The 17,512-nt window shown below is 36.8% G+C and overlaps 1 protein-coding gene across 1 annotated transcript; it reads right to left on the minus strand.

Annotated features, from left to right (window-relative positions):
* Positions 1 to 1,015: 1,015 nt before the first annotated feature.
* LOC121412197 lies at positions 1,016 to 13,124 on the minus strand. The gene is made up of 7 exons (XM_041605106.1): positions 13,042 to 13,124; positions 6,460 to 6,731; positions 5,779 to 6,086; positions 5,494 to 5,639; positions 3,040 to 3,203; positions 2,605 to 2,695; positions 1,016 to 1,971 (listed from the first exon to the last, which is right to left on the minus strand). Exons 2-7 carry the CDS (start codon positions 6,727 to 6,729, stop codon positions 1,598 to 1,600), a joined length of 1,353 nt encoding a protein of 450 aa, XP_041461040.1. The 5' UTR covers positions 6,730 to 6,731; positions 13,042 to 13,124; the 3' UTR covers positions 1,016 to 1,597.
* Positions 13,125 to 17,512: the final 4,388 nt, after the last annotated feature.

Consider the following 17,512-nt stretch of genomic DNA (forward strand, 5'->3'; position numbering starts at 1 on the left):
GAGCTTCATTATTTTACAAATTTAAGTGCTCTGTAAAATTTTCGTTTTATGGTCTACAAATCAGCATTTTAAGCTCACGCTGCGTGGTCACATTGTTTGATTAGCCAGGTTACTATTGTCTACGTGTACTCCATAAAGTTCCATTAAACAAAAGTATTCAGATTCTAGGTCTAAATCTAAAACATGCGCGATACACTGCATGTTCTTCATTGAAAATGTACTTAAATTATCCAGTTTCACATCAAAATATCAATTGTCTGCTCACGCTTCACGATCGCATTTTAATGATATTGAACTAAAAATATCTTATTTATGATTTACAGAATATGAGTAGAGTTTCCCGCTTTTAGGTCTAAAATCTCAATTTTCTTCCTCTCGCGCTTCGCGCTCGCATCAATTGTTTAGTTACATACCCATCCCATTTCTTAATACAAAGAGTGTTTAGAATGACCAATTTTTTTAGGTCGGAATGTGAAATATTTTTTTTGAAATATATACCGTCTTCGTGGGTAACTGCATGTAAGCAGTCGTTACTAGGTCCCTTGACGATAATGCTAGAACTGTTAATAAAAATTTCTGCTCGCGCTTGGCGTTCGCAGTAACCATCTAGTTACATACCATCTTGTTCAGGATCACACATAACATTGCCCAAAATATCAAATTTTCAGAACAAAATACACGAAAGTAAAAAAAAATAATCGCTCGCGCTTCGCGCTCGCACTTTTTATAAGGCTCATGAGATTATTTCATGTTTATGTTGTTTTATAAGAATAAAGACTGATCGGGGAAAATTTCGGGCCCCGTCCCCTATTTTGCGAAAGTCGGATCCGCCCTTGTGACACATACATACATACACACCGGAAAAAAATGGTGCCCCCTGAAAAAGGAAGGACCCCCAGTGCCCCCCACCCAGAAAAAAATCCTAGCTACGCCACTGCCCCCTCCTCCCCCAAAAATGATAACAAAGAAAGAAAATATGTTGAAAATGAGAAAAAGATGAAAGATACTATGATAGTATTTTCTGATTAGGTCAAAGTCTGTAATGAAATTAATTTTTATGTAACAAATGCTAAATTCTCGCGGCTTTTTATAAATTTTGCCCAATTCGCTAGGTTTTACTACATCAAAGTGTTTAATCATTCACTTGGACCTAATTCGATGAGAAGAACACAGGTAATAGTGTTGACACAGGTCAAAATAAGCTTTACCAAACGAAAGACAATGAATATTATCTGATTTTTTTCAACAAGGAATAGAATTCAAAATATTTGGACAAAAAGTGTAACTCAGTTACCACATGCATAAGGCGCAGTCACATTTCCCCTACGACGGCCGTACGGCAAAACGAAAACAGCAGTTTTAACATTTTTTTACCAGCTACATATAGATGGTTTGAATAAAAATGAATAAAGCTCTTGTTTTCGTCTTGCCGTATAGGGGATATGTGACTAATCCATTATTCTATTATCTATTTTTTTCTTTACTTTCTATAATATCGTCTATATGGTCTAGTCCGTCAACTATCCTGACCTAACAGCTTACTATACCAGAGGATCGAGTTAAAAAGTTCAATCGATCCCTATATCGAAATAAAGCACTATTCCACATCACTGAATTTTTGTTTCATGTAAACATCATTTAGACACTTGGTAATCTCCTCCGTGAAGTAGTACCACTTCTTGCCATGGACCTCTTTGTCCACCTTGTCCGGATGATAGTGACTGATGGCCTTCAACAGCAGCTTCTTGGTAGCAAGTTTCTCATTCAACGTTGCCCCTGGAGCTTTGGGTGGCCATGTCTTGTACAGAGTTACGACATACTCCTCGGGAGATAGGTTTGAGAAGCCTTTGAGCTTATCAAGGTCTGCCTTCATATCAGCCAGAGCTGCATCCTTCTCCTTGTTCTCCTCACTGCCCTTGTCAAGTCGCTTTTGGAATTCCTCAATATACTTCTTGCTCTCCTCGAACCAATCTGGGATAAGTATTGGGGATTAGAAGTTATTTACGAGTATTGTTTTATTCTCATGAGTCAATCCTTTCAATGTACAAAGAGTATTGTCTTTATTGTAACACTTAACTAATTGACACCCCATTTAAGAGACCATTTGCACAGAAGTTGCTTTGCCATCCATGATAATTATTCCAAACAACCCATCAGATTCAAGGATTTAAGGGAAATTAACATTGGATGGCACACTCCATATTATATTGCAAATTCTTTGGTTCAGAAGTATAACTTTTCGAGGATATTTTTTGTGACTATACTGCAAGTGGCACCTTGCCACAGAAATGTCCCTCACCTCCACCCCAACGGGTTACTCCGCTCATCACCACTTGATGGTGTACACTAAATAGTATTCAGCCATGTACTTGGCACAAAAGGAGACCCTAGCCTTACAAGCCCTGTTTTCTTTTTTTCATGGGTTCTCCTTGTCTGTCGTCTAATAAGTTCGTTATTTGCTGTGCTTCTTTTTTCTATTGTAACAATGTTTTATGATTAACCGATTTGCATTTGCAGAATGTAAAATCACTTGTAAGACAAAATGTATGTGCAGAAAGATAGATGATATCTTATCTTATGAAATATGTATATAGGCCTACTTACCAACGTTATGGAAGTTTCTTGGAGCCATACTAAGGGCAAGCTCTATAGCCCTTTTATGGCAATTCTTTCCTTTCACTGTTAACTTCAGGACCTAGTACCAATGATAACATACATTATCATTGCGTTATACATGTGATACAATTAAACCATATATTTGTTATAAATTAAAATTTTGGCTGTTTGTGTTATTTTCTATTTGTTTGTATTTTATCAAACATATAAACAGTGGGGAAAAGAATAATGCAATGCTAATAAACTGTCGATAAGATTTGCTAAGAGGTGAGGAAAAATCATATTAATGCACATCTTGTATTACATCTTTATCTGTAATTTCATCACAATGATTTCATCACAATCACAATTATGGTCCGGATGTTTTATTCATTCCCTTTTCTTCTTTTCAAAAAAATACTTTTCGTATTCTATATTCTTTACCTTGCCATAAATCCTTCCCATCCGGCTATAAGCAATAGCTTCTTGTTCAATATCACTTCCTTTACACAAGATAGCAGACTGTCTGTACCAGTCCATGATGGACCACACTAACTCTACGTTCAGATCCACATTGTCCTTCAGTCCTGTCTCCAAGAGCGCATCGCCTAAAATTAATGGTTGGCATGTTTACAACAAAAGGGGAAACGGAAGATTAATACGACAATTAAACGTCATCTATCTTTAAAATCGAATCGATTTTAAACAAGGCCTAAATTACAAGATATAATATTTAACACATATACTTCTAAGATTAAAAAAATAAATAAATAAAATCACTTCATCTTAAACTGTGAAATGGCAATCTATAGATTTCATCATGTATACACTGTCATGACTACAGTCCTAAAGAACATTCCGTTATTTGCTAAACTGGGACTAACATAATGTCAGTAAGTATTCATGAACACTCATATCTAATTAGTTTACATAATGTGTACACAATGTAATGGTATTAAAGTAACAATATTCAATTTAACTTATTTGTTGTGAATAATCAAAGAAAGTGCTAAACTGGGTTTGAAATAACTTCATAACAGGGATTCTAGTAGACATATTCATTAACCAGGGGCGTCGAACCATATTCCGGATTAGGGGAGAGAGCAAAAGTGAAAAACAAAAATGTCCAAGATTATAGATGAGATCTGCTAGCCAAATTATAATACATTTTTTTGGCTTAAATTGATATTTTTGTATGTTTAATAGTATTTTGTGCCAATTAAGTTTAATGCTTTACAATGCCTTTAAACATATATATAAATATACATATTTCCATTGAATTATTAATTTTTCAAGTTGTAAAAATTATTTGTAGTGGGGGCGATCGCCCCTTTGCTGCCCCCCTCCCCCATGCAACGCTTCTGACTTTAACCCTATTGCGACATTCCCAGGTGTGTGAAGGTGCCGAATTGCGAAATCTTTGTCTGTCCAATGAGGTTACTATTTGAAACATAGCAGTCGGATATTGCCCAACAGGAAGAGATATTTAGACAACAGACTGAAATACTTTATTCAGGGCGTACATCGCGAAAGTGACTTATATATACGGTCAATGTGATACGACTCTATCATCAGTTAAACTTGTTTTATGACGTTTTCTTTAAATGTATATCGTATTCCCGGTTCGGAGATTGAATATACATTTTTCTATTATACTACTGCCATTCTGGTCCCGTTTAAATGCTCTCTTGTTCTTTGCCTATATTCTCTTTCTATAGTTCATTACGTGTCAATGTAGATGTATCTCTGGGACACAAACGCTGCTGTTCAAAACAATTTTCGTAAGTTTTTGGTGAAAGTAAATTTGGGCATTATCAATCAGTCATTTATCTATTTTACAATTTCTTAAGTTCTGATGAAGGTGAATTTGGGCATTATCAATTACAATTTTCCTAAGTTCTGATGAAAGTGAATTTGGGCATTATCAATTACTAAATTATCTATATTACAATTTTCCTAAGTTCTGATGAAAGTGAATTTGGGCATTATCAATCACTCATTTATCTATACACTGTTAAAAAAACCCTGAATTTACAGAAAAAGGAAAGAAGATTTTGCAAAAAGCAATAACAGAATCATTCTGTAAATTCATAAAACATGAATTTTTCTGCAATTTAACAGAACAGGTCTGTTTAAAAAGGGGAAAAGGGTGTGTTATTAAAGGAAATTTGTAAGGTTCCGTACACTAAATACCAATTTCCTGTAAGATTACGCAATCTGGTAAGATTACAGGTGTTCTCGAGACTCTGCTGCAGGAACTTCTTTTATTTTAAGGACATATTTTCTAACAGTGTATTACGATTTTCCTAAGTTCTGATGAAAGTGAATTTGGGCATTATCAATCACTCATTTATCTATATTACAATTTTCCTAAGTTCTGATGAAAGTGAATTTGGGCATTATCAATCACTCATTTATCTATATTACAATTATCCTAAGTTCTGATGAAAGTGAATTTGGGCATTATCAATAACTCATTTATCTATATTACAATTTTCCTAAGTTCTGATGAAAGTGAATTTGGGCATTATCAATCACTCATTTATCTATATTACAATTTCCTAAGTTCTGATGAAAGTGATTTTGGGCATTATCAATCACTCATTTATCTATATTACAATTTTCCTAAGTTCTGATGAAAGTGAATTTGGGCATTATCAATCACTCATTTATCTATATTACAATTTTCCTAAGTTCTGATGAAAGTGACTTTGGGCATTATCAATCACTCATTTATCTATATTACGATTTTCCTAAGTTCTGATGAAAGTGAATTTGGGCATTCATCATATCAATCGATCATTAATCATCTACATGTACATGTATATTCATTATTCCTTGGTTGATATCGAACAATCTGGCAGAAGGACAAATGTAACGTTTGAACTTGGAACGTACCAGTAGCCCTTGCCTTTCCAGCTTCTGCGAGACACGTATGCTGATGAACATCCTCCTTGAGAACTTCCACTTCGGAAAGAATGGTTGGGTCTTTGCCACACATTCTAGCTGCCTCTTGGATAGGGAAATAGCACTCTTTCATAAACCTGTAGATATTGAAAGTAATTCATCATAATCGATAATAATATTGTTTGGATTAAGACCTATTTAGGAATGTAAAGTATATCGAATTAATTACCAAAATATCATTTGCAATCTGAATCATTACAATATTGTAAAGCTTACCTAAAACATTCTTTGTACTTGAGCTCTCCAAGTGCTGTTAGTCCTTGACCGAAGAGGTGGGTTGCCAGTTGGATGTAGTCTTCTGCCTTTTTCTTGCCATCTGACATGTGAGCAAGAGTTTCAGTAAGGAAGCACATTTTCTCTTGCTCATCTTCATAAGATTTGTTAATCCATTCGATGGCTTCCTCTCCACACTTCTGCATGGATGTTTGTAGGTGGTCGGTCCAGGCGGCGGTCTTACAGGACTTCAGCAGAAGTGCCTTGTTGAAGTTCCGGAGGGCATCGTTGAAGTGACGCCTGGCGATGATCTTGAATATATAAATGGCATTTTTATTTAAAAAGAAAAGGGAAGAGTATAGGTCTATATATACCAAATAATAGGCAAAAATAGTCTAAACTGAATGGCTCTAAATTTCATGGATTAAAACAAAAATGGAACCACTAAAGTTGTTGACTAGCCGAACACTAGATGTATATTTACTGAGCTCAAATATTTTAATCTAAATTTGAATTTGAAAATGATTATTTTAAAGATTCAAGTTAAATCCATTGTGTGACGGATCACTGACCAAATCTGATCAGGATTTGTCCTTTTTTTGTAAATTTGAGATCTCAAAGCACTTGATGATAATATCAATAAATATGAATAACCAATGTTCATTTCTCAGTTCCATATCTCACCTTCTGCACTTTTTGATCTCTGTCTGTCACTGACCCGTGCAGTGAAGCCAACTTCCAGGTTGCCATGGCAATATTCTTGATTGCCGAGACCGCATCATCGTCATTATCGCTGCAGCTGTAAGCACATCGGTACCACTCAAGAGCAGACTCTAGTCTCCCACTCTGGATGATAAACCCGAAACCCTCTTGGGAAGATTTAAAGAAACTGTTGCCATATTGCCGTTGCTGTTTCGACAAAGACTGTGCACCGGGTGCTCGAGAAGCCGCCATTCCTGATTAAGGAGAATACGCCTTTATAGTTACCATATACATTCATATTCAGACATAATATATAGTTTCAAGATTGCAAAAGTATTTCTTCTTATTAAAAAAATGTTTGCTTGCTATTCTGGTAGTAATATAGCAACAAAGCTTAGCAGCTAATAAAATCGAGATTTCCATGGTAGTTATTATAATTTCAAAGATTATAGTGTCGATGTAATAAGGACCTGGATGGGCGGGTCCAACTTTCGCCAATGATGGGAAGGGGAGATTACATTTGCATCCACATTTTCCCCGATAGGTCGACAAAAGCTTATTTTAGTTGTAGCTTTTTGAGGAGAAAAGTTCTTAAGGACTTATGTTTTAAGTACAGCCAGGTATATCTAAAGGCCAGTGCACACCTTATGACGTACTGGTCAACGATCCGATTTTGGAACAAATCACATTTTGCTCATTTTCTGAACATGTGAATTAAAAGAATTGTATTATTTGAGGTTCAAATTAATAATAATATTTCACATTTACATAGCGCTTAATACATCGGAACGATGTCTCTAAGCACTTTATATACAGACGTTACCCCGGTCATCGGATCCTTGCATGCATGCATACAATGTATGCACCTTCTCAACTCCCTGGGGAACGTTCCAACAAGAGTTCCAAGACTCAATTGCTAGGCATACTACTTATAGGCTTTCACATCCTACTGGGTACCCATTTAACACCGGGTGGAGAGTGACAAAGTGTGGATTAACGCCTTGCCAAAGGCGTTAACCGATTTAACCGAAACGATACTATTCTGGATGATTGCAAGCCTTTATTTTGGAGTAAAAGCCAAATTGGTTTAAATTCGTAGCCAATCGTACGATTGCTATGCCGTATTACGACTAGATATTATATCTTTTTTCTAATAATGAGGATAGCACAGTCACACATTTGAACATAGAAGATGAAGAACATTACACTGTAAGATATTCAATGTCTCAACATTAACACCAAATTCTACTGCGTTTTATTAAAAAATCGGATCGCAGACCTAATCGTAAAAGTGCGCGGTGGCCTTTAGCTTTAACCTTACTAATAGTCTCTCAAAATGCGCGAGGGCGATCAAATTTGTGGATATTTCATGTATGTAAAACCCATATGTGGCCCATATGGTTTGTCCCACCTATAACCCAGATAATAAAAACCATATGGGCCCCATGTGGTATCTATATGGGCGATGTGGTCTTATTTCAGGGTCGACCGAGCCCAGATAGAAACATATAAAACCCATATGGGGCCCATATGGGTTTCCCCACCTAGAACCCACATAATAAAACCATATGGGCCCCATGTGGTATCTATATGGGCGAAGTGGCATAATTATGGATCGACTGAGCCCAGATAGAAACATATAAAACCCATATGGGGCCTATATGGGTTTTCCCACCTTGAACCCAAATAATAAAACCATATGGGCCCCATGTGGTATCTATATGGGCGAAGTGGCATAATTATGGATCGCCTGAGCCCATATAGGAACATATAAAACCCATATGGGGCCCATATGGGTTTTCCCACCTAGAACCCACATAATAAAACCATATGGGCCCCATGAGGTATATATATGGGCGAAGTGGCATAATTATGGATCGACTGAGCCCAGATAGAAACATATAAAAACCATATGGGGCCCATATGGGTTTTCCCACCTAGAACCCAGATAATAAAACCATATGGGCCCCATGTGGTATCTATATGGGCGAAGTGGCATAATTATGGATCGACTGAGCCCAGATAGAATCATATAAAACCCATGTGGGGCCTATATGGGTTTTCCCACCTAGAACCATGTGGGCCCCATGTGGTATCTATATGGGCGAAGTGGCATAATTACCCAGATAGCAAAATATCTGGGCCCCATATGGGTCCAATGTGGGTTATCTGGGACCCATATGGCCCATATGGAAACCATATGGGCTAGAAGTGGGTAGGTCCACATGGGGCCCATATATATTGGGCCCATCTGGGTTATAGGCCTATCTGGGCCCATATGTACCAGATGAATATCATCTGGGCTGGAGATGGGCATTTCCAAGTGGGACCCAGATGGGCTAAAATATATGGGACCCATCTGGGTTAAATCTGGGCCCATATGGACCAGATGAATATCATCTGGGCTGGAGATGGGCATTTCCAAGTGGGACCCAGATGGGCTAAAATATATGGGACCCATCTGGGTTAAATTTGGGCCCATATGGCCCATATGGAAACCATATGGGCTAGAAGTGGGTAGGTCCACATGGGGCCCATATATATTGGGCCCATCTGGGTTATAGGCCTATCTGGGCCCATATGTACCAGATGAATATCATCTGGGCTGGAGATGGGCATTTTCAAGTGGGACCCAAATGGGCAAACATGTATGGGACCCATCTGGGATGTATCTGGGCCCATATGTACCAGATGAATATCATCTGGGCTAGAGATGAGCATTTCCAAGTGGGACCCAGGTGGGCTAAAATATGTGGGGCCCATCTGGGTTATATCTGGGTCCATATTGTTATGTGATGATAAGACATATCTCACATATTCAATATTATATCAAGTATGATCGATACTTAATCAATACTTCTACAGGAAGTATACCAGCTCCAACTTTCATTAGAAAGTATTACTCATTCTTCTTCCAGCTAAACTTCTGACGCACACACATTTTATGGGTTTCTTATTCACTACATTTCATGTTCTCCCTAAAAGGTCAACTCCCCCAATTCAGAGTAAAGTTATGACGTACAGATTGTTTTGGTCAAGCGTCCAAGGTTGACCAACACCTTTTTGGTTGTAAAGAGTCTAGACCAGACCAATGTATAAGGGGTTCACTTCTGAACCCAAATCAGAGTAGAGATTGGTTATAGATTATTACAGAATGCAGATTGGTTAGACTTTACAGATTGTTCCAGCATACAGATAGATTAGAGATTGGAGTTTAGAGAGTATAGTCACCATCAGACTTACTCATGTATTTGTATTTGTCATCAACTTAGTTATCATCTTCAATAAATGTATATATGAACTGTATAGGCTTTGCATTGCTTCGTCTCATTTAGTCTGGTTGAAAGCAAAAGTGCATAAGATCCAACCCCAACACAACAATATGTACCAGATGAATATCATCTGGGCTGGAGATGGGCATTTCCAAGTGGGACCCAGATGGGCTAAATTATGTGGGACCCATCTGGGATATATCTGGGCCCATATGTACCAGATGAATATCAGCTGGGCTGGAGATGGGCATATCACTGGATCGATCGATCTAGACTGCAGTCATGAATATTCATTACAACAGTAAATGACCAAAATTTTAGCTAAAACAGCTACAATAATTGAAATGTTTATGTTTATGCAAGGATTCAATCGTAAAAAAGTATGTAATTTATGACTATAAAATTAAAAATCGAAACATTTAATTTCAGGACAAAATTTTCAAGGCTAAATATTGAAAATAGTTATTAACCGTTGCCTGTCAAGTATAGAAAACTCGCTGTATATATAGAAGTCAATAACAATCTTGATTCAGTGGTTAGGTGTAGGATAGGATTAGGATAGGATTATGATTTAGGGTTAGAATATAGGATTATGATAGAGATAAGAGTATTGGGTTGTAAAGTCACCTTAATGACACAAATTAATACTTTTTTTAATTGATTAAACACAGTATTGTTTTCATATGGGGCAACCCATATGGAGCCCATATGGGAGCAATGTGGGCCTGCCCATATTCAACCCACACTATACCCACTTGGCCCAAATGGGCCCCACATAGGGTGTACATATGGGTCCCAGATTGGCAAAGTGGGGCCCATATGGGCCCATACATAGCCCAAATGGGCCCCATATGGTTTACATGGGTACGATGTGGGCCTGCCCATATTTACCCCATGCGAAACCCAAGCCCATATGGGCCCCAGACGGGGTGTACAGTGCAAAAAGCACAAGGGGCCCAGATGGGCCCATATATAGCCCACATGGGCAACCCAAATGGGTCCCATATTGGCCAGATAGGGCCCATATGGGCCCATACATAGCCGAAATGGGCCCCATATGGTTTACATGGGTACCATGTGGGCCTGCCCATATTTACCCCACGCAAAACCCTGACCCATATGGGCCCAAGACGGGGTGTACGGTGCAAAAAACACAAAATCAAACATTCTGAGCAGTTCTTTTTTATCATGAACAAGTTGCATATCCATCAAATAAAACAAATTTATAGGCCTACTTATATAATAAAGACCGTTTGCCTAGACTCATAAAGACTGTTCATATCTGAGGGATGAATTAATGCGAGCGCGAAGCGCGAGCTGAAAATTGTTCATTATTCCAATCTGAAAACTGGACATTCTAAGCACTTATAATCTATGAATATGATGGGTATCTAACTAATCAAGATGGAGGCGCGAAGTGCAAGCTGTAAATTTGATTTTCCGAGCTGAAAACCGGATTTTCTATGCACTTTTTGTAATCATCTAACAAAATCTAATCATCTAACAAAACATCTAACAAAAGCTGTTTTTTTATATAAGCCTACTGGCCTAAAAGGGAACAATTAAACACTACCTAACATGTTGACAAATTTTGAAGAGTATATGGATCTCACTACATAAATCATGTGAGCGGCAGCTGAATTCCTCTTTTTTTAGATGTAGACCCACCTAAAAAAAAACCAAACCATATCATTTTTACTTTTTATAATCATGAGCAGGATGAGTACACTCGTACAAATATTGGGCAGCATACTGTCCACACAACAATGGTTAAAACTTTATCCAATTCTGGGTAGTTTTAAACCAATGTGTGTTTGGGTGAAAACTACACAGTATTGGTTGAAAACTACCTATACATGTTGGATAATTTTTTAACCAATTGTTGTCTGGACAGTATGTTGCCTAACATTTTAAGAGTGTACTAAACAATACAAACCGCAAACTGAAAACATTTGATAAACTGTCGTGAAAAGGGGACACTTAATTGACTGTTTGTGGAAATTCAGGAAGATCTCACTAATCGAATGATACGAGCTACAACAAAGTAGTAATACCTGGGGTGATACCTCGAATCACGAGCAGATTTTTGCATATTAAGTTGATTTGAAAACGGGATTTTAAGTCATATACGTCATATTGTCACTAAACACTCATGCAATGCCAGCGCTAAGTAAGAGGGAAATTTGTTATTTCATCTATTGTTCAATGCCCTGAATGTTTTTTTTATTTTACAATTATTCCCCTCCTCTTATGTCATTAACCCCCTTATCTTTCTTCGTTTTCTCCTCCCCCCCCCCGCCCCTTCGTTCTGTTTGCGCCGACCGCAAATAGGGGACAGCGGCCGATTCGCCCCCCCCCCCCTTCCTGGATTCGCCAAGCCTTGTGTTTACGACATATACCAAGACTCTCTCCCCTTCTAACCCTGCTTTAAATCTTGCACTATTTAGACGTCTTGCCCCCCCCCCCTCTCAAAAACCTCTCTATCATAACATTCTTCTGTGTCCCCAATAACTATCATGTAACAAAACAACAACAAACAAACCAGAAGTATGAAAGTACTCATGGGTGGAAATCCAAGGGGGAGGCGTCCCCACTACCCAAAATAGTAGGGGGACACCAATGTCCCCCTACTATTTTTGGTCTTTTATGATAAAAAGAAAGAAAGAAGTACATCATTCAAAGTCGAGATAAGACAAGTATTTTGGACGAGATGACCACACTTTTTGGGTGATAACTTTTTTTATGTGTGTTTAAATTTTTGTGTTCAAATTACCTTACATTTTGGGGTAACAACTTTTTTTTTTGCTTGTCAAATTTTCCAGCCCCTGGTTCCCCCTACCTTTGGGAAGATATTTCCGCCATTGAAAGTGCTTCTTAACAAGACACTGTTGTCAGAACCCCTATCTGGTAACGATTTTTTTTTTAAACAGAGGGTGCTGGAGTAAATTTGGATAGAAATTTGGCAAGAAAAATAAAAGGTCTTCTCTATAAAATGTAGTTAATTTTGGTTACATTTAAGCTATTAATCACATCTACCAGATTTCCAGGGGGTGTTTCCTATCGAGGATAACAGCTTCAGGAACCCTAGCATCTCCCGCTTTTTAGGGCAATGACCACCACCACCACCACCACCACCTCCACCACCATCACCAATATAATATAAGACTTGTCACTTAATTGTTTTTTATTATATTTTGACTAAGTAACGTATGCATTTTGTCAAGCAGAAATACTCATATTCCACAGATTTTATACAAAATTTAGTGACAGTATTGTAGGCCTATGTACTCACGGAAATGTTGAGATTTTAAGATGATCGGTACAGACTTCCATCCAACCCTCTGTAGAAACAGTCTCAGTCAGGCCTGGCCTCAGTCGATCCCGGGAGTCGATCATACCGTATCTGGCCGAGACACTGATGTTGCGTGTAGTTAACAGAGTGGGGGAATCCCCATACATAATAAACATAATAACATCTACCGCGTTATAAAATTGCAAATACAGAATCTTTGTGCAGGGGAATTTCGCAATACATTTCAAGGTGATTCATGATAACACTTTACGAAGGGGAGGGATGCCGACATGCTGTTTATCGTTTAGACAAGAATTAATTAAAATCACCATGGAATTTGATTACAGAAATTATCTACATTGTGGATATTTTTAACCGACCCCTGTCATTCACAGCCTCGTCATTCTCTTTTCCCTCACTCCCCACCCCCTCTACACATTATGACATACACACCAATACACCGTCATTGAGCTGTACGAGGAGTTCAGACCTGGGCATGATAAAAAAATATATATATTTTTTGTTGGTCTAAGGTTTGAGACGACTCTAGGTAAAAAAAAAAGAAGCTTCTCATGGGTTAGGGTATAAGAATGGTAGAATATAAGTTAAAATGCAAAATAATACCCTGCATCAGCTGTGTAAGAGCAACATAAAGGCATGTGATAGGGGAATCTGTGAGACAAACTATTAAAACTTGACGTTTTTTTATCTCTTACAGTAAATAATAGGGATATTATGAGTTTCACAACACACACTTTTCATACTCTCTTTCCTGTTCCCTCCCCTTTCCTTCCTTCACTTTTCCTTGAAAAGTCCAGAGGGGTCGTCGTCGACCTTCTCCCCGCCCCCTCCGTGTGCCACCGCCCCTGCATCTATGTAGACTCCAAGTTCTGAAGCTGTGGCCAATGAGACAATTTAGCCCACTATCTTCTTTTAATTGAACAGTTATCATCATATTACATTATCATATTACATTATCATATATATATATATATATATATATATATATATATATATATATATATATATAGTAACAAAATATGCTGGAGATAAATGGTAATGCTTTCAAAGCCAATATAGTTTTTATTTCCTCGAATTTTCGACGGACCTCCGTCTTCTTCAGGAGTATATACAATAAAATTCGAGAAAATAAAAACTATATTGGCTTTGAAAGCATTACCATTTATCTCCAGCATATTTTGTTACTATAGTATTAGAGAAGCCAATACGTGAAACTTTAAGATATATATATATATACGTATATATATATACATATATCCCTAAAATTCTGAAAATGGGTATCCGTTTTTGTCTCACCTGCATAGCAGAGTGAGACTATAGGCGCCGCTTTTCCGACGGCGACGGCGGCGGCGTCAACATCAAATCTTAACCTAAGGTTAAGTTTTTGAAATGACATCATAACCTAGAAAGTATATGGACCTAGTTCATTAAACTTGGACATAAGGTTAATCAAGTATCACCAAACATCCAAGTATCACGTCACATGACCAAGGTCAAAGGTCATTTAGGGTCAATGAACTTTGGCCGATTGGGGGTATCTGTTGAATTACAATCAAAACTTTAAAAGTATGTTGGTCTAGTTTATAAAACTTGGACATAAGAGTAATCAAGTATCACTGAACATCCTGTGCGCATTTTAGGTCACATGACGAAGGTCAAAGGTCAATGAACTTTGGCAATAATGGGGGTATCTGTTGAATTTCCATCATAACTTTGCAAGTTTATTGATCTGACTTTTTAAACTTGGACATAAGAGTAATCAAGTATCACTGAATATCCTGTGCAAGTTTCAGGTCACATGATCAAGGTCAAAGGTCATGTGAGGTCAATGGACTTTGGCCACATTGGGAGTATTTGTTGAATTACCATCCTATCTCTGTAAAGTGTATTGGTCTAGTTCATAAAACATGGAAATAAGAGTAACCAAGTATCACTGAACATCTTGTGCGAGTTAAAGTAGTTTTCAAAGTCAGCACTGCTGCTATGTTGAATCGCGTGATGCAGGTGAGACGGCCAGAGGCATTCCACTTATTATGGAATATAACTGTATAGTTATTTATGCTCTTGTTCCTTTTCTTATCCTTTTCCTTTAATTTACCCCCCTTTTTCTTTTTTGTTATACTATACAAAAATTCAAAACAAACTGATGACAGACTAGAATTTCAATCTCTTTATTACTACTTTATTATTATTATTGAACTGTGATTTATATCCATCTTCCCATCACAAGAATTAAAGACAATCAAGTCTGTTCCATGTTTTAAGAAGAGAATTAGCACTCAGATATCCAGGCAGCACACAAGGAAATCTGTTAAATAAAATGCTAAATATGAAGTGATAACATGAATTTATTTTACTGTGGAAGGGATGTAATACTGGGTGCCATTTCGTAAAGCTGTTCGTAAATTAAGAGTGACTATAAGAACGACTGGTGAACCCTTTCATACACGCCAATGAATATATCATTTACCACAAGAAAGGACCACCAGTCGTTCTTTAAGTCGCTCTTAACTTACGAACAGCTTTATGAAATGGCCCCTTGGACAGATACAAGCAATGTGTTAAAGATTGCATGAAAAAAAATCCATCATCAAATGATTAAAATTACTTGAATTAACAACTTTCTTCATCTTGATAAGATTTGTAAGAAAACATTAAATAAGAAGATTACATGCTAATAATCATATGTGCATTAGGCAACATTAAAACTGTAGAAAATAATTTAGACCCTGGCAAAACTTACAAGATGATAAGATGAGAACAATGTTCCAAGTGAACAAGTTAAAAATTTAGAGCCCCAGGTGGTACTGCTGGGGTATAACCTAACCTTTGTTAATATTCCTATAAAGGAAATAAAAATAAAAACATATTACAGTACTTTACATATACCAGTTTAATCCATTGACATGTTGTGAAAAAACTCTTTTTCCTTACACAGTCCAACACTTTGTACTCTGCCTTTATAATCTATACTCCGCTTTTCCAAATTTCTCCACTTTTTTTCTTCTTACTTTACTTCCTCAGACATCAGTGAGGAACACACATAATTTTGATCATTTTTATAATTATAGATATACCTTCTTGATATCTAAAACATATCATGATGAATTTACAAAGTGCGATAAGAAAACAAAGAGTCACATGATCTTGGACATCTGGTCCAAGATTATTCATAATTCTTTGGTAGAGAAGCATCTGAGGGGGGGGTATCTAAAACTTTGCAAAAATGTTATCATGGTGAAGATGAACATGTACATATCTGACAAATTATGTTTGTTTAGTTACATGTTATATGTTGGCTGTGTACACCTTTTATGAAAAGTGAGATTGTGAAGAAGAGAAAAGAAGTGAACAAATGCACTTCGTTTAACATTCAGTTAGACTAACTGAATGTTAAACAAAGTGCATTTGTTCACTTCTGAGTACTGTATTCTTGAAAAGTAGATGAGATTGATAAATGTTACAGGTGCTCTATCTTGCGGTCAAACAGTGCAGACTACATAAACCTTCCCATAATCATGACACCAATAAATTCATTCTACTACTCAAAAATACTGATAAACTACAAACTTAAATAATGATTATCCTGGCATAGATCACAGACTTGTACAATGTTAAAAAAATAATCGCAAAATATCCCAGATTTGAATTAGTGTTTCATTACACCACTCACTTAACTAAAGGTCAAGTCCACCTCAGAAAATGTTGATTTGAATCAATAGAGGAAAATCAGACAAGCATAATGCTGAAAATTTCAGTAAAATCGGATGTTAAATAAGAAAGTTATGACATTCTAAATTTCCGCTTATTTTTCTCAAAATACTAATACGCAAAATTTCTACACATACAAATTAGAGAATCGATGATGTCCCTAACTCACAATTTCTTTTGTTTTCAATTGTTTGAATTGGACAATATCTCAATTTTCACAGATTTGACAATAATGACCAACTTGACTGAAACATGAATTGTTAAACAATGGTAATTCTACATGTTCAGGGAGAAATAAGACTGTTTCACAGGATGTTGGGGAGAAAATCAGAATATTTCATATTTCATATAATAAAATAAAAAAAGAAATAGTGAGTGATGTCATTAGTTCCCTCATTGCACACTAGCCGGGGTGTGCACATAACTGTTTTGTAAATAACTTTCTTTTTTTACATCTGATTTTAATGAAATTTTCACCGTTATGCTTGTTGGATTTTCTCTTGGCATTCAATTCAACTTTTTGTTGAGGTGGACTTGTCCTTTAAAGGAAAAATTCACCTTGGCGATAAGATTTTTTTTTATAACAGGAGAAAATTTTTTAGAAAGATATTGGTGAAGGTTTGATGAAAATCTGTAAAAGAAAAACAGAGATAAAATTTTAAAAGTTTTGATTTCATGACACCACAGACAAGCAGCTCCTCCTTAAATGTATGTTGTGTGATATAAATTCCCTTCATTG

Source organism: Lytechinus variegatus, chromosome 3 (assembly GCF_018143015.1).
Source record: "Lytechinus variegatus isolate NC3 chromosome 3, Lvar_3.0, whole genome shotgun sequence".
In the NCBI taxonomy this organism is placed as follows: domain Eukaryota; kingdom Metazoa; phylum Echinodermata; class Echinoidea; order Temnopleuroida; family Toxopneustidae; genus Lytechinus; species Lytechinus variegatus.